This window comes from Rhinoraja longicauda, chromosome 3, assembly GCF_053455715.1.
Source record: "Rhinoraja longicauda isolate Sanriku21f chromosome 3, sRhiLon1.1, whole genome shotgun sequence".
NCBI lineage: Eukaryota > Metazoa > Chordata > Chondrichthyes > Rajiformes > Arhynchobatidae > Rhinoraja > Rhinoraja longicauda.
This window is the reverse complement of record NC_135955.1, coordinates 98,566,341-98,590,770: the sequence shown is the minus strand read 5'-3', so window position 1 is coordinate 98,590,770 and position 24,430 is coordinate 98,566,341. Positions and strand designations below refer to the sequence as shown.

At 49.2% G+C, this 24,430-nt stretch overlaps 1 protein-coding gene across 1 annotated transcript in view; it reads right to left on the bottom strand.

Moving 5' to 3' along the window:
* Positions 1-7,061, bottom strand: part of serinc5 (serine incorporator 5) — a 104,005-nt gene extending 96,944 nt beyond the window's left edge. Inside the window, exon 1 of the mRNA XM_078396735.1 lies at positions 6,215-7,061. Coding sequence (XP_078252861.1) covers positions 6,215-6,241 — 27 coding nt within the window. The 5' untranslated portion in view covers positions 6,242-7,061. The remainder of the gene's footprint in view (positions 1-6,214) is intronic.
* Between the last annotated feature and the right edge of the window lie 17,369 nt (positions 7,062-24,430).

Below are 24,430 nucleotides of genomic sequence, written 5' to 3'. Positions count from 1 at the left end.
TTCACTAGGTTAATTCCCGGAATGGCGGGACTGTCATATGTTGAAAGACTGGAGCGACTAGGCTTGTATACACTGGAATTTAGAAGGATGAGAGGGGATCTTATCGAAACGTATACGATTATTAAGGGGTTGGACACGTTAGAGGCAGGAAACATGTTCCCAATGTTGGGGGAGTCCAGAACAAGGGGCCACAGTTTAAGAATAAGGGGTAGGCCATTTAGAACTAAGATGAGGAAAAACTTTTTCGGTCAGAGAGTTGTGAATCTGTGGAATTCTCTGCCTCAGAAGGCAGTGGAGGCCAATTCTCTGAATACATTCAAGAGAGAGCTAGATAGAGCTCTTAAGGATAGCGGAGTCAGGGGGTATGGGGAGAAGGCAGGAACGGGGTACTGATTGAGAATGATCAGCCATGATCACATTGAATGGTGGTGCTGGCTCGAAGGGCCGAATGGCCTACTCCTGCACCTATTGTCTATTGTCTATTGACCTTCAGAGTTCCCAGCATCTGGACATGGGCAGAAGGCTGAATCAGTCACTCCCTGGGACAATGTCAGTCCTTTTAATAAAAATAACTTGGACTTGACAAGCATTCTAAAGTGTTACTGTTTAGTTTAGAGATACAGACCTCTCCGGCCCACCGAGTCTGCACCGACCAGCGACCCCCACTCATTAACACTACCCTAAACACACGAGGGACAATTTACAATTTTACCGAAGCCGATTAACCAGCAAACCTCCAGTGTGTGAGGAAACCGAAGATCTCGGAGAAAAACCACACAGGTCACGGGGAGAACGTACAAACTCCGTACAGACAGCGCCTGTAGTCGGGATCGAACCCGGGTCTCAGGCGCTGTAAGGCAGCAACTCTACCGCTGCACCACCATAGAAACATAAAAAATAGGTGCAGGAGTAGGCCATTCAGCTCTTCGAGCCAGCACCGCCATTCAATATGATCATGGCAGATTTTCCAAAATCAGTATCCCGGTCTGGCTTTTTCCCCCATGTCCCTTGATTCCGTTAGCCCTAAGAGCGAAATCTAACTCTCTCTTGAAAACATCCAGTGAATTGGCCTCCACTGCCTTCTGTGGCAGAGAATTCCACAGATTCAGAACTCTCTGGGTGAAAAGGTTTTTCCTCATCTCAGTCCTAAATGGCCTCTTAAACTGTGACCCCTGGTTCTGGACAGTTTGTTTGTCCTTTGTCCTTTTTGTTTGTGTGTTGGTGGTGGGGTGTTTTGTTTTGGTTGCATATGTGGAGGGGGGGTGGGAGGGGTGGGGGGTGGTGAGGGTGGGTGGGTATGTGGGGGGGGGGGGAAATCTTTCTTTTTTTTTTAGGTCTCTTCCGCGGGGCCTTCCATCACCCGGCGCGGCTCGGCCGCGGGACTGAACAGCGCCCGGTGCGGCTCGGCCGCGGGGCCTTCCATCGCCCGGTGCGGCGCGGCCGCGGGGCCTTCCATCGCCCGGTGCGGCGCGGCCGCGGGGCCTTCCATCGCCCGGTGCGGCTCGGCCGCGGGGCCTTCCATCGCCCGGTGCGGCTCGGCCGCGGGGCCTTCCATCGCCCGGTGCGGCTCGGCCGCGGGGCCTTCCATCGCCCGGTGCGGCGCGGCCGCGGGACACCATTCTGCTTTAGTTAAACATTTTGTTCAAGATGGCCGCGCCGTTGTGTTTGGCTGCCTGCCACTGTATGTTTCTTTTTTTTTCCTAATCAGATGTGCAGCACTTTGGTCAACGTGGGTTGTTTTTAAATGTGCTATACAAATAAAATTGACTTGACTTGACTTGGACTCCCGCAACATCGGGAACATTTTTCCTGCATCTGGCCTGTCCAATCCCTTAAGGATTTTATACTGCGCTCTAAGTACTGCTCGAACACTGCGCGGGAAGCAAATTCATGAGGAATATTTCAGCAAATCGTTGATAATGCTGTCACACATTGCAAAACCAAAAACCTCTATATTAAAAAAAAATAGAATGCTGGACTAAGTCAGCTGGTCAGGCAGCATCTCAGGAGAGAAGGAATGGGCGACGTTTCGGGTCGAGACCCTCCTTCAGTCTGAAGAAGTGTCTCGACCCGAAACGTCACCCATTCCCTCTCTCCTGAGATGCTGCCTGACCCGCTGAGTTACTCCAGCATTTTGTGATACCTTCGATTTGTACCAGCATCTGCAGTTATTTTCCTATATTAAAAAAATACAGCAGCATATTCACAATCCCATTAACAGCATCAGCGGCCAGAGATGAAGATAGAAAACTTCTGTTTGGGAAAAAAAAGAAGCTGGTTTGTGTGATTCACAAACAATTTGAGAGGCATAGAACCAACGTTTTAGATTTAGAGATACAGAGATGCTGCCTGTCCCGCTGAGTTACTCCAGCATTTTGTGTCTACCTTCAATGTTTAAAGGAGATGTGCAGGCCAAATATATACACGATGGTGGGTGCCTGGAACACACTGCCAGGGGTGGTGGTGAAGGCAGATGCAATAGTGGCGCTTAAGAGACCTTTTGATAGGCACATGGTTGTGCAGGGAATGGAGTGAAATGGATCGTGTGCAGGCAGAGGAGATGAATTTAACTTGGCATTGTGTTCAGCGTGGATCGCTGTGGGCCAAAGGGCTGTTCCTGTGTTTAATATTCCATGTTCATCGTTTGCCAGTTCGTGTGCTGACACTGGTATGAAAACACTTGGGAAATATCTGATCCAACATAGTTTCATCAAACTCAAGTAGTTTAGTTTAGTTTAGAGATACAGTGTGGAAACAGGCTCTTCGGCCCACCGAGTCCACACAGACCAGTACACACTAGTTCTATCACACACCCCAGGGTCAATTTACAGAAGACGATTAACGTACAGGCCTGTACGTCTTTGGAGTGTGGGAGGAACCCAGAGGACAATAGACTATAGACAATAGACAATAGGTGCAGGAGCAGGCCATTCGGCCCTTCGAGCCAGCACCGCCATTCAATGTGATCATGGCTGATCATTCTCTATCAGTACCCCGTTCCTGCCTTCTCCCCGTACCCCCTGACTCCGCTATCCTTAAGAGCTCTATCCAGCTCTCTCTTCAGAGAATTGGCCTCCACTGCCTTCTGAGGCAGAGAATTCCACAGATTCACAACTCTCTGACTGAAACATTTTTTCCTCATCTCCGTTCTAAATGGCCTACCCCTTATTCTTAAACTGTGGCCCCTGGTTCTGGACTCCCCCAACACTGGGAACATGTTTCCTGCCTCTAACGTGTCCAACCTCTTAATAATCTAATACGTTTCGATAAGATCCCCTCTCATCCTTCTAAATTCCAGCGTGTACAAGCCTATACAGGACGCGAAGAAAACTCACGCAGGTCACGGGGAGAACGTACAAACTCCGTACAGACAGCACCCTTAGTCAGGATCGAACCCGGGTCTCTGGTGCTGCAAGGCAGCAACTCCACCTGTGCACCACCGTGCCACCCCTTACTAAGTAAATAGTAGACGACCATCTCTCTCTCTCTCTCTCTCTCTCTCTCTCTCTCTCTCTCAGAAGAGAGAGTTGCGGTGCTGGCTCGAAGGGCCGAACGGCCTCCTCCTGCACCTGTTTTCTAGGTTAAGATAGACACAAAATGCAGGAGTAACTCAGCGTGTCAGGCAGCATCTCAGGAGAAAAGGTGTTGGTGATGTTTCAGGTTAAGACCTTCCCTCAGACCACCTGCTCCCCACCTCTCCTTTCTCCCTCTCCCTAGAAGAAATAACCTCCGCATATCTCCACTCTGCCTGGGCAATACAGGAGAGCATGAGATCAGAAGAGCTCTAGGGACCCTTGCTGACACAAAGACTCCAGTGACCGCACGCCCACATGGTGCAAGCTCAAGAGACAAGGTAGCGCAGCGGTAGAGTTGCTGCTTTACAGCGAATGCAGCGCCGGAGACTCAGGTTCGATCCTGACTACGGGCGCTGCACTGTAAGGAGTTTGTACGTTCTCCCCGTGACCTGCGTGGGTTTACTCCGAGATCTTCGGTTTCCTCCCACACTCCAAAGACGTACACGTATGTAGGTTAATTGGCTGGGTAAAAAATTTCCCTAGTGGGTGTAGGATAGTGTTAATGTACGGGGATCACTGGGCGGCACGGACTTGGAGGGCCGAAAAGGCCTATTTCCGGCTGTATATATATGATATGATATGATAAGAAGAGTGTGTTTGACTGTCACCAGCACCTTCAACAGAACAGAACAATGAGATCCTTACTTGCAGCAGCATAACAGCTTTGTGAAGGCAACACTCATCCAGAACATATATTAGTTATTAACAGGTATTAGTTATTATAGATAATACTTGATAAATATTGATTAGGGAATGGGGGTAGGATTAAATAAGTTCACACTTCTTCCTACTCCTTTTTGCACATGTAAAGACGTTAAGTAATGGATGAAATTCTTTGTATTTCTTCTGTTTTTTTGTTTATTTTGTTTTTTAATTGATGTCTTTTAACATGTACGAAATAAAATAAAATGAAATGAAATATATGAAAATAACTGCAGATGCTGGTACAAATCGAAGGTATTTATTCACAAAATGCTGGAGTAACTCAGCAGGTCAGGCAGCATCTCGGGAGAGAAGGAATGGGTGACGTTTCGGGTCGAGACCCTTCTTCAGACTGATGCCTGAAGAAGGCTCTCCAGCATTTTGTGAATAAATAACTCATCCAGAACATGATCACCAAAACAAAAACATTTCAATAGCGGTGGCGCAGCGGTAGAGTTGCTGCTTTACAGCGAATGCAGCGCCGGAGACTCAGGTTCGATCCTGACCACGGGTGCTGCACTGTAAGGAGTTTGTACGTTCTCCCCGTGACATGCGTGGGTTTTCTCCGAGATCTTCGGTTTCCTCCCACACTCCAAAGACGTACAGGTATGTAGGTTAATTGGCTGGGTAAATGTTTAAAAAAAATTGTCCCTAGTGGGTGTAGGATAGTGTTAATGTACGGGGATCACTGGGCGGCACGGACTTGGAGGGCCGAAAAGGCCTGTTTCCAGCTGTATATATATGATTATGATATGATAATAGGTACTATACACAACATTTTGAAAGGTGTGATAACAACATTTAAGATACGCTTGGACGGGTAAATGGATGGGAAGGGTTTGGAGGGGTGTGGGCCAAATGCAGGTAGGTGGGACTAGTGTAGATGGGGCATGTTGCTCGGTGTGGGCAAGTTGGGCCTATTTCCACCTTGTATGTCTCTACGAGCAGATTTAGTGGGACATGGGCCAAACACAGCAGGTGGAACAAGTCAGGTGGGACTAGTATAGACAGGGCATCTGGGTCAACATGGGCAAATTGGGCTGAAGGGCCTGTTTCCATGCGGTGTGACTCGGATTTTTGTTTAAAAACCCGAATATTAATGCAAAACAAAAGCCCCAAATCCATGGACATGGTGAAGCGGAGAGAGTTGGCGGTCGGTGTTGGTGGTAAGTGTCTGGAGAGCCTGTGGTTGTTGGGGAGAAGCTGGTCGCCTTGAGAGCCGCCCGCACTGGGCAGGGGGAGAGCCCGAGACCCGCACTGGCACTGGGGCAAACCAGGGCAAGACCCGCACTGGCAGTGGGGCAAACCAGGGCAAGACCCGCACTGGCAGTGGTACAAATCCACACTGGCAGTGGTGCAAACCAGGGCAAGACCCGCACTGGCGGTGGTGCAAACCAGGGCAAGACCCGCACTGGCAGCGGCAGTTGTGCAAACCAGGGCAAGACCCGCACTGGCAGTGGTGCAAACCAGGGCAAGACCCGCACTGGCAGCGGCAGTTGTGCAAACCAGGGCAAGACCCGCACTGGCAGCGGGCAAACCAGGGGCAAACCAGGGCAAGACCCGCACTGGCAGCGGTGCTAACCAGGGCAAGATCCACACTGGCAGTGGTGCAAATCCACACTGGCAGCGGCGTAAACCAGGGCAAGACCCGCACTGGCAGTGGTGCAAATCCACACTGGCAGTGGTGCAAACCAGGGCAAGACCCGCACTGGCAGTGGTGCAAACCCCGCACTGGCAGTGGTGCAAACCCCGCACTGGCAGTGGAGCAAGTCAGCGCAAGATTTACACTGGGATCGGCGCAAACCAGCGCAAAATCCGCACTGGCAGCGTAAATCAGCACAAACCCCCCGCACTGGCAGCGTAAATCAGCACAAACCCCCCGCACTGGCAGCGCTGTTTGCGGCGTTAGTCAGTCAGTCAGTCAGTGACCGCCTTACCTGCGAGACACAACAGGGCAGCGACATCTCCGCCCGTCCCTCTGCTCCTCTCCGCCGCTCCTCACTGTGGTGGCGGTGCCGCTCCTCACTGTGGTGGCGGTGCCGCTCCGCACTGTGGCGGTGCCGCTCCGCACTGTGGCGGTGCCGGTGCCGCTCCTCACTGTGGTGGCGGTGCCGCTCCGCACTGTGGCGGTGCCGGTGCCGCTCCTCACTGTGGCGGTGGCGGTGCCGCTCCTCACTGTGGTGGTGGTGCCGGTGCCTCTCCTCACTGTGGTGGCGGCGCTGCTGCTACTCCTCACTGTGGTGCTGGTGCCGCTCCTCACTGTGGTGGCGGTGCCGGTGCCTCTCCTCACTGTGGTGGCGGTGCTGGTGCTGGTGCCGCTCCTCACTGTGGCGGTGCTGGTGCCGCTCCTCACTGTGGTGGCGGTGCTGGTGCCGCTCCTCACTGTGGTGGTGGTGCTGGTGCACGCTGTCCGCCTGCCTCCTCTCCTCACCATGGGGGGGGGGGGAGGCCAAGCTCACGATGAATATGTTGTATATGTCTCTATATATATTGGAGGTGGTGGTGGAGGAGGGCGAGAGACTGTCCGCGGCACCAACACACACACAACACAAGGGCAAGGCGGAGGCTCGGCTCAGCCTGACTCACACACTCAATCTCTCTCCTTCCCTCTTTCACACGCACGCTCTCTCTCTCTCCTCCCTCCCACTCTCTCTCTCCTCTCTCTTCCTCCCCCTCTCTCTTCCTCTCCTCCCACTCACACACTCTCTCTCCCTCCCCTCACACTCTCCTTCTCCCTCTCTCCTCTTCTTCTCCTTTCACTCTCCCTCCCTCTCTCTCTCACACACACTCACCCCTCTCTCCCACTCTCACCCTCTCTCTCACACACTCTCCCTCTCTCTCTCTCTCTGACACACTCTCCCTCCCCCTCTCTCTCACACACACTCTCTCTCTCCCTCTCTCACACACTCACCCCTCCCTCCCACTCTCTCTTCTCTCCTCTCCCTCACACTCTCTCTCTCTCTCTCTCTCTCTCTCTCTCTCCTCTTTCTCTCTCTTTCTCTCTCTCCCTCCCTCCCTCCCTCCCTCCCACAGACGAGCTGTTTGTTCCTACTGCCCATACACTTCCGGAGACGTCAGTCTGTGTTTTTCTGCTCATTTTGTTGCACATTAAAGGGCCATCTCTGCCCACTAATGAAATCAGCGCGCACTACATTCTTATTTTTCATTATTTTTTTCCTTTATTGCACGTTTTAATTTGCCCACAAATTTCCCCCTGCATTGACTGCACATTGCTTTTATTTTGCTTTAAAAAAAAAAAATTGCAACGCACTGCACTACAATAAATTATGCACAACAATAAATTATTGCCCCACATTGTTAAAGACGCCATGTAAATGGAAGGCTTGTCTTAATTCCTTCGGAAGCTGATTTAATAGGAATCTGTTTTAATTCATCGTGAAGCCAAATTCAAGGGATGCCTCTTTTAATTTCTGGTGAAGCCAAATTAATTAATTGGAGCCTTGTTTTTATTTAGTTGTAAAGTCAAATTAATGGGAGTCCTGTTTTAATTCCCTGTGTTCCAATTCCTGGTGAAACCCAGTTCAGAATATAGTTCTCATCATTGTGCTGCTCTTTCCCCTCTGTTACCAGGCTTCTGAATGGTTATTGCATATGCTGGGGTACTGTCCGGTTCACCACTACCCCATTGCGGACATTGGACTTTATGAAACTTATTTCACAAAATGCTGGAGTAACTCAGCAGGTCAGGCAGCATCTCAGGAGAGAAGGAATGGGTGACGTTTCGGGTTGAGACCCTTCTTCTGTGGAATTCGCTGCCTCAGAAGGCAGTGGAGGCCAAGTCTCTGAATGCATTCAAGAGAGAGCTAGATAGAACTCATAAGGATAGCGGAGTCATGGGGTATGGGGAGAAGGCAGGAACGGGGTACTGATTGAGAATGATCAGCCATGATCACATTGAATGGTGGTGCTGGCTCGAAGGGCCGAATGGCCTACTCCTGCACCTATTGACTATCTATTGTCTATTGTCTATTAAGATGACAATGTTCATGACAAAAAGGTGGCCAGTTTTCAGATATCATCAAATTTATTCTCAGGTTGTGGGAGTCATTAAATAGTAAGGGCGACACAATTGCGCAGAGGTTGAGTTGCTGCCTTAAAGTGCCAGAGACCCGGGTTTGATCCAGACTACAAGTGCTGTCTGTATGGAGTTTGTACGTTCTCCCTGCGACGTGTGGGTTTCCCCAGGTTCTCCAGTTTCCTCCCACACTCCAAAGAGGTTGATGGGTTAAATGGCTTCTGTAAATTGTCCCCAGTGTGTAGGATAGAACTAGTATAGACAATAGACAATAGACAATAGGTGCAGGAGGAGACCATTCGGCCCTTCGAGCCAGTACCGCCATTCAATGTGATCATGGCTGATCATTCTCAATCAGTACCCCATTCCTGCCTTCTCCCCATATCCCCTGACTCCGCTATCCTTAAGAGCTCTATCCAGCTCTCTCTTGAATGCATTCAGAGAATTGACCTCCACTGCCTTCTGAGGCAGAGAATTCCACAGATTCACAACTCTCTGACTGAAAAAGTTTTTCCTCATCTCAGTTCTAAATGGCCTACACCTTATTCTTAAACTGTGGCCCCTTGTTCTGGACTCCCCCAACATTGGGAACATGTTTCCTACCTCTAACGTGTCCAACCCCTTAATAATCTTATACGTTTCGATAAGATCCCCTCTCACCCTTCTAAATTCCAGTGTATACAAGTATACGGGTGGTCGCTGGTCTGCATGGACTCGATGGGCTGAAGGGCCTGTTCCCAGGCTCAATCTCTAAACACTAAAGTAAGCAAATATTTCTTGTGTTTGATATTAAAGCAGAAGATGCTGGACACACTTGGCAGTATCTGTGAAAAGAGAAACAATGAATGTTTCATGTCAAAGAACATTTTGTCAGAACTGGGAAGGAATGCAAACAGACATTTCAAGATTCCGGCAGCTATCATTGAGGGTATTTTTAAACTTCCAGTCCTCATGTTTGGTTACCCTGGTGGCAAAAGGTCATTTTGACCTTAACAATCATCCGGGTTATTCACTGCCACCGACCGAGTGTCTCGGGAATTGGGAGTTCACCCCACTGGTCACATACGGATCAGTGCGTGGTGGGAAGGCCGGTTTATGTTCCCAAAAGACCAGGATGAACCATTTGGGTCTTTATGACAATTGAAAAACTTCAAGAGAGTTGGCCTAGATAGAGTTGACGTGGAGAGGATGTCAAGTCAAGTCAAGTTTATTTGTCACGTACATACACGACGTGCAGTGAAATGAAAGTGGCAATGCCTGCGGATTGTGCACAAAAAATAATTACAATTACAGCATATTCATTAAAATTAATACAGAAAAGAAAAGAAAATGTAGTCCCTGGAGTTATAATAGTTAACAGTCCTGATGACCTGTGGGAAGAAACTCCGTCTCATCCTCTCCGTTTTCACAGCGTGACAGAGGAGGCGTTTGCCTGACCGTAGCAGCTGGAACAGTCCGTTGCTGGGGTGGCAGGGGTCCCTCATAATCTTGCTTGCTCTCGATCTACACCTCCTGATGTATAGGTCCTGCAGGGGGCCGAGTGTAGTTCCCATGGTGCGTTCTGCCGAACGCACTACTCTCTGCAGGGCCTTCCTGTCCTGGGCAGAGCTGTTCCCAAACCAGACTGTGATGTTGCCGGACAGGATGTTCTCTACAGCCCCAGAGTAGAAGCATTGAAGGATCCTCAGTAGTGGGAGAGCCTAGGTCCAAAGGGGACAGCCACAAAATAAAAGGAGGTACCCAGAATGGAGACGAGATTAATATCTTCAGTCAAAGGGTGGTGAATCTGTGGAATTCATTGCCACAGGCGGCTGTGGAGGCCAAGTCATTGGGTATTTTAAAAATGGAGATTACAGAGAAGTGTGAGGTGTTGCATTTTGGGACGTCTAACAAGGGCAGGACCTAAACAGTGAATGGTAGACCTCTGGGCAGTGTTGTAGAGCAGAGGGATCTAGGAGTACAGGTGCATGGTTCCTTGAAGGTCGAGTCGCATGTTGATAAGGTGGTCAAAAAGACTTCATCAGTCAGAGTATGGCGAAGAGAAGTTGGCAGGTCATGTTGCAGTTGTAAAAGACATTGGTGAGACCACATTTAGAGTATTGTGTTCAGTTCTGGGCACCATATTATAGGAAAGATACTGTCAAGCTTGAAAGGTTTCAGAGAAGATTAACGAGGATGTTGCCAAGACTCGAGGGTGTGAGCTGTAGGGAGAGGTTGAGTAGGCTGGGTCTCTATTCCTTGGAGCGCAGGAGGATGAGGGGTGATCTTATTGAGGTGTATAAAATCATGAGAGGAATATATCGGGTAGATGCACAGAATCTCTTGCGCAGAGTAGGGGAATCGAGGGCATAGGTTTAAGGTGAAGGGGAAAAGATTCAATAGGGATCTGAGGGGTAACCTTTTCACACAAAGGGTGGTGGGTGTGTGGAACAAGCTGCCAGAGGAGATGGTTGAGGCTGGGACTATCCCATCATTTAAGAAACAGTTCAACGGGTACATGGATAGGACAGGTTTGGTGGGATATGGGCTGAACGCAGGCAGGTGGGACTAGTGTAGGTGGGACATGTTGGCCAGTGTGGGGCATGTTGGGCTGAAGGACCTATTTCCACACTGTATCACTCTATGAATCTACACGCTCCTTTTCAAATATGAGTTTACACTCTTGGGGTTACTAGTAATCACTAAAATAAATACAAGAATCCCCTGAGGGATAGGTTGGCCTTCCGTTATTCTTTGTCTTCACCAAGGAACATGGATATGTTTCTGAAAGAAGCTTCATTGTTGATGGCAAAATGCAAACAGCAGATAAGAAGTTAGCAAGTGGATGAATGGGTGGTAAATGTGGACAGAAAGAGCCATGGTGGATAAACTGTTTTAATATTGGTGCTGACAGGATGGAGATTGAAGGGGTTACATGGTGTAAGAGCATACACACACACTTTGCAGCAGTTAACTAATTCGGAAGTTATTGGGACCTGAGTATGGAACCACCATGGGAATGTGAAAGGTAAAAACATATTATTTTCATTATAAAAAAGGACGAGTTCCAAGTTTCATTTATTGTGCCTTCTGGCCTGCTAGCTGCTCGACAGTCTGCAGATGGAGATTTTACTCAGCAGAAAATAGCATTGAAACAGATCATGTTGCGTTATTTGTGAACCTGAAGCTGCCTACACCGAAGATAGACAAAATGCTGGAGCAACTCAGCGGGTCAGGCAGCATCTCTGGAGAAAAGGAACAGGTGACGTTTCGGGTCAGGACCCTTCTTCAAACTCAAAGACTTTCAGTCTGAAGAAGGGTCCCGACCCGAGATGTCACCTATTCTTATAAAGTTTAGTTTAGTTTAGTTTAGTTTAGAGATACAGCGCGGAAACAGGCCCTTCGGTCCACCGAGTCCACACCGACCAGCGATCCACGCACTCAATTGCAACAATTGCAATTGCAATCCACGCCACTCAATTGCAACAAATCTGAAATCATCATCATTGGTCCAAAAACGCTCACCAAATCCACCCAAAACTTCATCCTCAACATTGATGGTCTCCCAGTATCCACCTCCCCTCACATCCGGAATCTTTGATCAAACCCTCTCCTTCGACAAACACATCAAACACATCACAAAGACAGCCTTCTTCCACCTCAAAAACATTGCCCGTCTCCGTCCATCCCTCTCCTCCACAGCTGCAGAAACCCTCATCCACGCCTTCATCACCTCCCGTCTGGACTACTGCAACAGCCTCCTCTATGGCGCACCCTCAAAAATCATCAGTAAACTTCAATACATTCAAAACTCCGCTGCCCGTCTACTCACCCACACCCCGATCCGTGACCATATCACCCCCGTCCTTTACAAACTCCACTGGCTCCCCATCCCCCAGAGAATCCAGTACAAAATCCTCCTCATAACCTACAAAGCCCTCCATAACCTGGCCCCATCCTACCTGACCGACCTCCTCCACAGGCACACTCCCACCTGCACCCTCCGCTCTGCTGCTGCCAATCTCCTATCCCCCCACATCCGGACCAAACTCAGATCCTGGGGGGACAGGGCTTTCTCCATCGCTGCTCCCACCCTATGGAACTCACTACCCCAAACCGTTAGAGACTCCTCCACACTCACCACATTCAAAACATCGCTGAAGTCTCACCTGTTCAGTACTGCCTTCAACCACTGAAGGTCACCTCACCTTCTGTCTCCTTTCTCTGTTCGTTTACTTATTTACTTATTTATCTATTTATTTATTTCCCTATGTTCTCTAAATCTCTGTAAAGCGTCTTTGAGTATATGAAAAGCGCTATATAAATAAAATGCATTATTATTAAATGCATTATTAGATTTTTAGATTTTTTTTTAGATTTTAGAGATACAGCGCGGAAACAGCCCCTTCGGTCCACCGGGTCCGCGCCGCCCAGCGATCCCCGCACACTAACACTATCCCACACCCACTAGGGACAATTTTTACATTTGCCCAGCCAATTAACCTACAAACCTGTACGTCTTTGGAGTGTGGGAGGAAACCGAAGATCTCCGAGAAAACCCACGCAGGTCACGGGGAGAACGTACAAACTCCGTACAGACGGCGCCCGTGGTCAGGATCGAACCTGAGTCTCCGGCGCTGCATTCGCTGTAAGGCGGCAACTCTACCGCTGCGCCACCGTGCCGCTATCTATCATATCATATCATATATATACAGCCGGAAACAGGCCTTTTCGGCCCTCCAAGTCCGTGCCGCCCAGTGATCCCCGTACATTAACACTATCCTACACCCACTAGGGACAATTTTTTTTTTACATCTACCCAGCCAATTAACCTACATACCTGTACGTCTTTGGAGTGTGGGAGGAAACCGAAGATCTCGGAGAAAACCCACGCAGGTCACGGGGAGAACGTACAAACTCCTTACAGTGCAGCACCCGTAGTCAGGATCGAACCTGAGTCTCCGGCGATGTGATGTAGTAACTCCACCACTGCACCACCGCGCTGCATTTTCCGGCGCTGAGTCTCCGGCGCTGCATTCGCTGTAAGGCGGCAACTCTACCGCTGCGCCACCGTGCCGCTATCTACACACCATTAATGCTGTCTACACACAATAGGGGCCATTTACAATGATACCAAGCCAATTAACCTACAAACCTGTACATCATTGGAGTGTGGGAAGAAACTGGAGCACCCGGAGAAAACCCACGCAGGTCACGGGAAAAACGTGCAAACTCCGTACAAACAGCACCCCCGTAGTCAGGATCGAACCTGGGTCTCTGGCGATGTGATGTGGTAACTCCACCACTGCACCACCGCGCTGCATTTTCTCCAGAGACGCTACCTGACCCGCTGAGTTGTTCCAGCGCTTTGCGTCTATCTTCTAATATTAGGGGTAGGAAGATGAAATGAGCTGGAAAAAGAAAATGTAATTATATGAAAACATAATATCACAACGTTCTCTGATGAGGTTTTTATTGCTATAAATGCTTGATTTGTTTCGGTGAGATTAAGTTGTGCAGAGAGATTGTCATTATTGGACCAGAATGTGCTGTTGTAGACACAGAATGCTGGAGTAACTCAGCGGGTCAGGCATTCATGCACAGAATCAGAATCAGAATCAGAATCAGAATCAGAATCAGAATCGCCGTTATTGTCATCCAAGAAAAACATGTATTTTGGCCAAAATTCCGTTACCCACAGTCCAACAATAAGAGCAATAAAAATAAACAGTAACACACACCATCACAACCCAACACAAAACATAAAAAAGAAACATCCATCACAGTGAGTCTCCTCCAGTCACCTCCTCACTGTGATGGAAGACAATAGACAATAGACAATAGACAATAGACAATAGACAATAGACAATAGGTGCAGGAGTAGGCCATTCGGCCCTTCGAGCCAGCACCGCCATTCAATGTGATCATGGCTGATCATTCTCAATCAGTACCCCGTTCCTGCCTTCTCCCCATACCCCCTGACTCCGCTATCCTTAAGAGCTCTATCTAGCTCTCTCTTGAATGCATTCAGAGAATTGGCCTCCACTGCCTTCTGAGGCAGAGAATTCCACAGATTCACAACTCTATGACTGAAAAGGTTTTTCCTCATCTCAGTTCAAAATGGCCTACCCCTTATTCTTAAACTGTGGCCCCTTGTTCTGGACTCCCCCAACATTGGAACATGTTTCCGGCCTCTAACGTGTCCAACCCCTTAATAATCTTATACGTTTCGATAAGATCTCCTCTCATCCTTCTAAATTCCAGTGTATACAAGCCTAGTCGCTCCAGTCTTTCAACATATGGTAGTCCCGCCATTCCGGGAATTAACCTAGTAAACCTACGCTGCACGCCCTCAATAGCAAGAATATCCTTCCTCAAATTTGGAGACCAAAACTGCACACAGTACTCCAGGTGCGGTCTCACTAGGGCCCTGTACAACTGCAGAAGGACCTCTTTGCTCCTATACTCAACTCCTCTTGTTATGAAGGCCAACATTCCATTGGCTTTCTTCACTGCCTGCTGTACTTTCTCTTCCCCTGCCGTCTTCTCCGGCGGTCAGGCTGTTGAAGTTGCCACGTTCCAGGCCGCGCCGGACGGTGAAAGATAGTATGGGCTGATTTAATTGGATAGCAAAACAAAACTCTTCACTCTTTCTCAGTACATGAGACAGTAATAAACCAACCTGTTAAATGGGCAAGTATTAATACGCAGCACAAAATGATTGAATGTACTGCCGTGTTACAGTTTAAAAGTTTACACCTTGCAGCTCCACAAGTAGATTCAAGCTGGAAAGGGTACAGAGAAGATTTACGAGGATGTTGCCAGGACTCGAGGGTCTGAGCTTTTAGCAGAGGTTGAATAGGCTGGGACTCTATTCCTTGGAGCACAGGAGGATGAGGGGTGATCTTGTTGAGGTGTATAAAATCATGAGACGAACAGATCGGGTAGATGCACAGAGTCTCTTGCCCAGAGTAGGTTAATCGAGGACCAGAGGACATTGGTTTCAGGTGAAGAGGAAAAGATTTAATAGGAATCTGAGGGGTAACTTTTTCACACAGAGGGTGGTGGGTGTATGGAGCAAGCTGCCGGAGGAGGTAGTTGAGGCTGGGACTATCCCAACATTTAAAGAACATTTAAAGAAGAAAGTGCGGCACGGTGGCGCAGCGGTAGAGTTGCTGCCTTACAGCGAATGCAGCGCCGGAGATTCAGGTTCAATCCCGACTACGGGTGCCGTCTGTACGGAGTTTGTACGTTCTCCCCGTGACCTGCGTGGGTTTTCTCCGAGATCTTCGGTTTCCTCCCAAACTCCAAAGACGTACAGGTATGTAGGTTAATTGGCTGGGCAAATGTAAAAATTGTCCCTAGTGGGTGTGGGATAGTGTTAATGTGCGGGGATCGCTGGACGGCGCGGACCCGGTGGGCTGAAGGGCCTGTTTCTGCGCTGTATCTCTAAATCTAAATCTAAAATCTGAACAGTTAGACAGGTACATGGATACATCCCTCCTATCCAGGTTTGGAGGGATATGGACCAAATGCTGGCAGGTGGGACTAGTGTAGCAGAGACATGTTGGCCGGTGTGGGCAAGTTGGGCCGAAGGGCCTGTTTCCACACTGTATCACTCTATGACTAGATTCCTGAGGTGATTTCAAATGATTATACAGCCTTCTTCAGATTACCTTCCATAACATTTCTCCTGCTGCTTTTCTGCCTATTTCACCATTTGCGAGATTATTGATTAATGTCTTCCAGCTGTCTTTAACCTTTCACTTCTGACTCAATTCTCATTGTATTGTAATGTATCAACAAACATAAAAGTATAAGTGCAGGAAGGAACTGCAGAAGCTGGACACAAAATGCTGGAGTAACTCAGCGGGACAGGCAGCATCTCCGGAGAAAAGGAATAGGTGACGTTTTGGGTCGAAAGTCTTTCAGACTGAAGAAGGGTTTCGACCCGAAACATCACCCATTCCTTTTCTCCAGAGATGCTGTCTGACCCGCTGAGTTACTCCAGCTTTTTGTGTCTTTAAAAGTATAAGTAGATTCTTGATTAGTACGGGTGTCAGAGGTTATGGGGAGAAGGCAGGAGAATGGGGTTAGGAAGGAGAGACAGAGAAGCCAAGATTGAATGGCGGAGTAGAGTTGATGGGCCGAATGGCCTAATTCTGCTCCTACCACCTATGACCTAAATGCCAGGAAATCATAAGGCAGATTGATATGTAGTACTTTGGCTCGGCTGAGTTTGGAGTATTGAATGCAGTTCTTGTTGCATTGAATGCAGTTCTCTGCCTCAGAAGGCAGTGGAGGCCAATTCTCTGGATGCTTTCAAGAGAGAGTTAGATAGAGCTCTTACGGATAGCGGAGTCAGGGGATATGGGGAGAGGGCAGGAACGGGGTTACTGATTGTGAATGATCAGCCATGATCACATTGAATGGCGGTGCTGGCTCGAAGGGCCAAATGGCCTACTCCTGCACCTATTGTCTATTGCCCCGATACAGGAAGGACATGGCGGCTTTGGAAAGGGTGCAGAGGAGGTTAATGACTGGGTTAGAGGGTATAAACTACAAGGAGAAATTGGATTGATGTGAATTGTTTTCTCCGCAACGCCGGAGGCTGAGGGGAGGCCTGATAGAAATATGTAAAATTATGAGAGCTATTAGATAGGACAAACACAGACCCTTTTTCCTCGGATGGACATGTCAAATATTAGAGGGCGTGTCTTTATGGCGGGGGGGGGGGAAGTTTGAAGGAGATGTGGGGGGGCAAGTGATGTGTGGGCAGCACGGTGGCGCAGCGATAGAGCTGCTGCCTCAAAGCACCAGAGACCCGGGTTCAATCCTGACTAAGGGTGCTATCTTACCTTCTCCCTGGGACTGCGTGGGTTTTCTCCGGGCGCTCCTGTCTCCTCCCAAATTCCAAAGGCGTGCAGGTTTGCAGGTTAACTGGCCACTGTAAATTACCTCTGGTGTGTAGGACGCGAAACTGGGATAACATAGAGCTAGTGCGAGAGGGTAATCGATTGTCAGCCTGGACTCAATAGGCCGAAGGACCTATTTGCATGCTGTATCCCTAACTGAAATGGAGGTATTTTACACACATGGTGTAAGAGTGCCTGGAACGTGCTGCCAGGGGTGGTGGTGGTGGAGGCAGATACTATAGTGGCATTTAAGAGACATTTAGACAAGCACGCAGAAATGCAGGTAATGGCGCAGCGGCAGTGGCGCAGCGGTAGAGTTGCTGCCTTGCAGCGCCAGAGACCCGGGTTGGATCCTGACCACAGACACTGTCTGAACGGAGCTTGTATGTTCTCCCTGTGACCGCGTGGGTTTTCTCCGGGTGCTCCGGTTTCATAGAAACATAGAAACATAGAAAATAGGTGCAGGAGTAGGCCATTCGGCCCTTCGAGCCTGCACCGCCATTCAATATGATCATGGCTGATCATCCAACTCAGTATCCCGTACCTGCCTTCTCTCCATACCCCCTGATCCCTTTAGCCACAAGGGCCACATCTAACTCCCTCTTAAATATAGCCAATGAACTGGCCTCAACTACCTTCTGTGGCAGAGAATTCCACAGATTCACCACTCTCTGTGTGAAAAAAAACTTTCTCATCTCGGTCCTAAAAGACTTCCCCCCTTATCCTTAAACTGTGACCCCTTGTTCTGGACTTTCCCCAACATCGGGAACAATCTTCCTGCATCTAGCCTGTCCAACCCCTTAAGAATTTGGTACGTTTCTATAAGATGTAAGTTTCTATAAGTTCCTCCTGCATTCGAAAGATGTGCGGGTTTGTAGGATAATCGGCTGCTGTAAATTGTCCCCAGTGTGTAGGACAGTACTAGTGTGTGGGTGATCGCTGGTCGGCACGGACCACCGTCGGTGGGCCAAAAGGACCCGCTTCCCCGCTGTGTCTCTGAACTGAGCTGAATGGAGGGATGTGGATCATGTGCAGGAAGGTGAGAGTTGGTCTTGGCATCATGTCCGCCACAGACATGGTGAGCTGAAGGATCTGTTCCTGTGCTGGCACTAAGTTTCTATGTTCAAACTCTTAGTACCAAGGCTGTGCTGAACACTCAGCCTTCTTTCATATTTTCCATAACATCCACCCTGTGAGTGAGCATGTACTAGTGTACTACTGTTTGTTACATGCAAAAATGTTTACTTTTCCAAGGTTAAAATTAGCCAGAGTTAATAAATAGACAGTAACCTAAATACTATAATTTTCCTGGCACTGCAAGGTTTCCCGAAAACATTTCTTAAATATGTTGGATTCCTGAGGCCACAACATATTTTTGGATCTTGATGTAGGAGACGATTTGATTAGGTAGATTTTTGTCCGTAACTTAAAAATCTTCACACAGTTTTATGCTTCATTCTCCATTCACAGGGCGCACACACACACACACACACACACACACACACACACACACACACACACACACACACACACACACACACACACACACACACACACACACACACACACACACACACACACACACACACACACACACACACACACACACACACACACACACACACACACACACACACACACACACACACACACACAGTTTAGTTTAGTTAAGAGACAAGCATGGAAGCAGGCCCCTCGGCCCACCAGCGATCCCCGCACATTAACACTACCCGACACGCACAAGGAACAATTAACACTTATACCAAGCCAATTCACCTACAAACCTGTACGTCTTTGGAGTGTGGGAGGAAACCGAAGATCTCGGAGAAAACCCACGCGAACACGGGGAGAACGAACAAACTCCGTACGGACAGCGCCCGTGGTCGGGATCGAAACCGGGTCTCTGGCACTGTAAGGCAGCAACTCTACCGCTGCGCCACCGCTCCACCCACTGCCCAGTGGAGAATACTTGGTGGGAATAAAACAGCCCTTGTTATTTTAATTTAAATCAAATAAAGTGAAAACAAGTGCGGCACGGTGGCGCAGCGGTAGAGTTGCACCATGCCTCTTCTGTGCCCCAGATGAGGTCTTCCTTACAAGGACATCTCCTTTAGGGAACAGGGGTTCCCCTCTCCCATCAAAGATGAGGCCCTCACTCGTGTCTCCTCAGTACCCCGCAGCTCCACCCTTGCTCCCCCTCCCCCTAGTCGCAACAGAGACAGACTCCCCCTAGTCTTTACCATCCACCCCATCAGCCGTCGCATGCAACACATAATCCTCTAAAATGTCCCCCACCTCCAACGGGATTCTAACACTAGTCACATCTTCCCATCTCCACGCCTTTCTGTCTATCATATGTCATATCATATATATACAGCCGGAAACAGGCCTTTTCGGCCCACCAAGTCCGTGCCGCCCAGTGATCCCCGTACATTAACACTATCCTACACACACTAGGGACAATTTTTACATTTACCCAGCCAATTAACCTACATACCTGTACGTCTTTGGAGATCGTTCCCTCCGCAACTCCCTGGTTAACTCATCCCTTCCCAACCAAACCACCCCCTCCCCAGGTACCTTCCCCTACAACCGCAGAAGATGCAACGCCTGTCCCTGTACCTCCACCCTCGACTGTGTCCAGGGACCCCGACAGTCTTTTCAGGTTAGGCAGAGGTTCACCTGCACCTCCTCCGACTTCATCTACTGTATCCGTTGTTCAAGATGTGGACTCTAGTACATCGGCGAGACCAAACGCAGACTGGGCGATCGTTTCGCTGAACAACTTCGCTCAGCCCGCGTGAACCAACCTGATCTCCCGGTTGCTGGACACTTTAATTCTCCTCCCCATTCCCACACAGACCTTTCTGTCCTCGGTCTCCTCCATTGTCAGAGTGAAGCTAAATGCAAATTGGAGGAACAGCATCTCATATTTTGCTTGGGCAGCTTAAAGCTTAAAGCCAAGTGGTATGATTTTGATTTGTCTAATTTCAAGTAACCCTTGCATTCCCTCTCTCTCCACCCCCCCCCCCCCCCTCCCCCACCCAAGTCACACCAACTTCTCATTTTCACCAACAAACAGCTAACAATGTCCTGTTTCCTTTATCATCGTTACTTTTTTGCATGTCTTTCATTCATTGTTCTATATCTCTCTACATCATCGTCTATAGCTCTCGTTTCCCTTTCCCCCGACTAGTCTGAAGAAGGGTCTTGAAGAAAAGGAATGGGTGGATGTTTCGGGTCGAAACCCTTCTTCAGTCTGAAAGACTTTCAACCCAAAACGTCACCTATTCCTTCGCTCCAGAGATGCTGCCTGTCCCGCTGAGTTACTCCAGCTTTTTGTGTCCAGCCCGAATCTGGAGGTACGTGCGTTCACATTTCTGTACCTCTGAGCAAAGGGGAAGATACAGAGTGCAGAATACAGTTCTCAGCATTGTAGCGCATCAGTTCCACAAAGTCCAATGTCCGCAATGGGGTAGAGGTGAATCGGACAGTACCCTAGCTGATGGAATGACCATTCAGAAGCCTGATAACAGGGGAAGAAGCTACTGCCAAGTCTGATGGTGTGTGCTTTCAAGCTTCCGTACCTACTGCCAGATGGGAGCAGGGAAAGCCGGGAATGGCCGGGGTGGGATACGTTTTTGATTCATGTTGGCTGTTTTTCTGAGGCAGAGTGAACTGTAGATGGAAGCAATGGTGGGGAACTTCAGAGCTCTTTAAGGATAGTGGAGTCAGGGGGTATGGGGAGAAGGCAGGAACGGAGTACTGATTGACAATGATCAGCCATGATCACGTTGAATGGCGGTGCTGGCTCGAGGGGCCGAATGGCCTCCTCCTGCACCTGCTGTCTATTGTCTATTGTCTATTGAAAGTGGCTCTGAGAAAGGTGAGCATCAAACTATCCCCCTGACATCGGGCAACACAGCGCTGCAGCGGGGAGAGCTGCTGCCTCACAGTCCCAGAGACCCGGGTTCAATGCTGACCTTGGGTGCTGTCTGTGTGGAGTTTGCACGCCCCCCCCCCCCCTGTGACCGCGTGGGTTTCCTCTGGGTGTTCCAGTTTCCCCTCACGTCCCAAAGACGTGCAGGTGAGACGTGCAACCAATTGTAGGTTATTTGGCTTCGGTAAGAATTGTAAAATTGTCCCTAGTGTGTGTGTGTGTGTGTGTGTGTGTGTGTGTGTGTGTGTGTGTGTGTGTGTGTGTGTGTGTGTGTGTGTGTGTGTGTGTGTGTGTGTGTGTGTGTGTGTGTGTGTGTGTGTGTGTGTGTGTGTGTAGTGTTAGTGTGCGGGGATCACCAATCGATGTGGACCCCTTGGGCTCTCAAACAAGATGCGCGGGTATGCAGATTAATTGGCCTTGAGTAAAAAAATTCAAGATTTCAAGATCAATTTATTGTCACATGTACCTTAAATTTCACCGAGTGTGTGGGGAGTGGATGAGGCGGGTGGGATAACATAGAACTGGTGTGAACGCCCGATCGATGGTCGGCGTGGAGTCGGTGGGCCGAAGGGCCTGTTTCCATGTTGTGTCTCGAAACTAAATTAACCATTGCCATCAACTCGGCCCAGATTCCACTTCTCACCCACACACCCAGAGCAATTCTACTAGAGGCCGACTATCCCACCTCATCTGCACTTCTTGGGAATGTGGGAGGAAACCTGAGCACCTGGAGAAAGCCCACGCAGGCCACGGGGAGAACGTATAAACTCCGTGCAGACTGCACCCGTGGTCAGGATCGAACCCGAGTCTCTGGCGCTGTGAGACAGCGACTCTACTGCCGCACCACTGTGCCGTGGGTCAGTGTGGTCTCAATAGGCCAAAGGACCTGCTTCTATGTTGGATGACTATGAATTATTTCCACATAGGCCCAGATATTAGAGTAGGAAATAGGGTTGCCAACTGTCCCTTATTAGCTGGGACATCCCATATATTGGGCTAAATCGGTTTGTCCCGTACGGGACTGCCCTTGTCCCGTATTAGGCCCGGGGGGCGCTGTAGGCCCAGACTCTGTAGGCCCGGGGGCCGCTGTAGGCCAGGGGGCCGCTGTAGGCCCGAACAGTGTAGGTCCGGAGGCCCAGGCGTCACCTGACAGAGGTTGCGTAGTAACCCACCTCCCGGCCCGGGTGGCCGCCATTGGTGGAGCGGGAGCACATGGCCACTGGCTGGGTGAGGTCACATGGGGCGCAGGGCAGTGACGTCACCCTTTGTCCCTTATTTTGGGAGTGAGGAAGTTGGCAACCCTACTAATACTGGACAAGGGGGGTCCCGTACGGGACAAACTAATTTAGCCCAACATACGGGATGTCCCGGCTAATACCCTGGACTCAATAGGCCAAACGACCTGCTACTCTGCTGGATGACGATGATTTATTTCCACATAGGCCCACATGGCAGGAAAGAAGGCAAAACCGGTAAACACTGCTATGTTTGCCGTCAGTGCTCTGTGAAGGTGGCAGAAACTTCAGGATTTTCACACATGCAGCAGAAGTGGGGAATCCCCTGGGTCACTATGATTAGTCACACACCCTGGCTTCCAGCTTCTCCACAGGAAGCTAGCTGGAATCACACGAATATTAAGTGTTTTTACTGCTCAGCGAACCTTTCAGCGTTAAAAGGCGACTTTACATTCAGTCAGACTCTGGGTGACAGGGTTTCGAGTTTCTTTACAGTGTACTTTCTACAACGTGACCTTTGTTTCAACTCACCTCTACACGGCTGGGAAACATCCCCTCCAATCGTCACTGCTGTGTGGAACCCGTTTAGTTCAGCTTAAACTAGTTTAGTTTAGTTTAAATTAGTTTAGTTTAGCTTAGAGGTACAGTTCAACTCAGTTTATTGTCACGTGTACCGAGGTACAGTGAAAAGCTTTCGTAGCGTGCTAACCAGTCAGCAGAAAGACAATACGTGATCACAATCGAGCCGTCCACAGTGTACAGATATACGATAAGGGAATAACGTTTAGTGCAAGGTAAAGCCAGTAAAGGCCGATCAAGGATAGTCCGAGGGTCACCATTGAGGTAGATAGTAGTTCAGCACTGCTCTCTGGTTGTGGTAGGGTGGTTCAGTTGCCTGATAACATCTGGGAAAAAACTGTCCCTGAATCTGGAGGTGCGCTTTTTCACACTTCTCTACCAGAGCCTTTAATTTAAGCATAATGCAGTTCTTGCGGACAAAAAGGTACATCAAAGTACATTGGCACGGTGGCGCAGCGGTAGAGTTGCTGCCTTACAGCGAAAGCAGCGCCGGAGACTCAGGTTGGATCCTGACTACGGGCGCCGTCTGTACGGAGTTTGTACGTTCCCCCCGTGACCTGCGTGGGTTTTCTCCAAGATCTTCGGTTTCCTCCCACACTCCGAAGACGTACAGGTATGTAGGTTGATTGGCTGGGCAAAATGTTTTTTTTTTTAAATTGTCCCTAGTGGGTGTAGGATAGTGTTAGTGTGCGGGGATCGCTGGGCGGCGCGGACCCGGTGGGCCGAAGGGCCTGTTTCTGCGCTGTATCTCTAAATCTAAAATCTAAAATCTAATTTTCTGAGCTCTAATTAATCAAAGCTCATATATACATAACTACATCGGGACAGGCAGCATCCGTGGAGAGAAAGAATGGGTGACGTTTCGGGTCGAGACCCTTCTTCTCACTGAGAGTCACGGGAGATGGAGACTAGCGATATGAAAACACTAGTTTCCCTCTCCCCCTGACTCTCAATCTGAAGAAGGGTCTCGACCCGAAACGCCACCCGTTCCTTCTCTCCGCGGATGCTGCCTGTCCCGCTGAGTTACTCCAGCTTTTTTATGTCTATCTTCGGTGTAAACCAGCATCTGCAGTTCCTTCCCACACATAACTACATTATGCTTTTTATAGACAATAGACAATAGACAATAGGTGCAGGAGTAGGCCATTCGGCCCTTCGAGCCAGCACCGCCATTCAATGTGATCATGGCTGATCATTCTCAATCATTACCCCGTTCCTGCTTTCTCCCCATACCCCCTGACTCCGCTATCCTTAAGAGCTCCAGCTAGCTCTCTCTTGAATGTATTCAGAGAATTGGCCTCCACTGCCCTCTGAGGCAGAGAATTCCACAGATTCACAACTCTCTGACTAAAAAAGTTTTTCCTCATCTCTGTTCTAAATGGCCTACCCCTTATTCTTAAACTGTGGCCCCTGGTTCTGGACTCCCCCAACATTGGGAACATGTTTCCTGCCTCTAACGTGTCCAACCC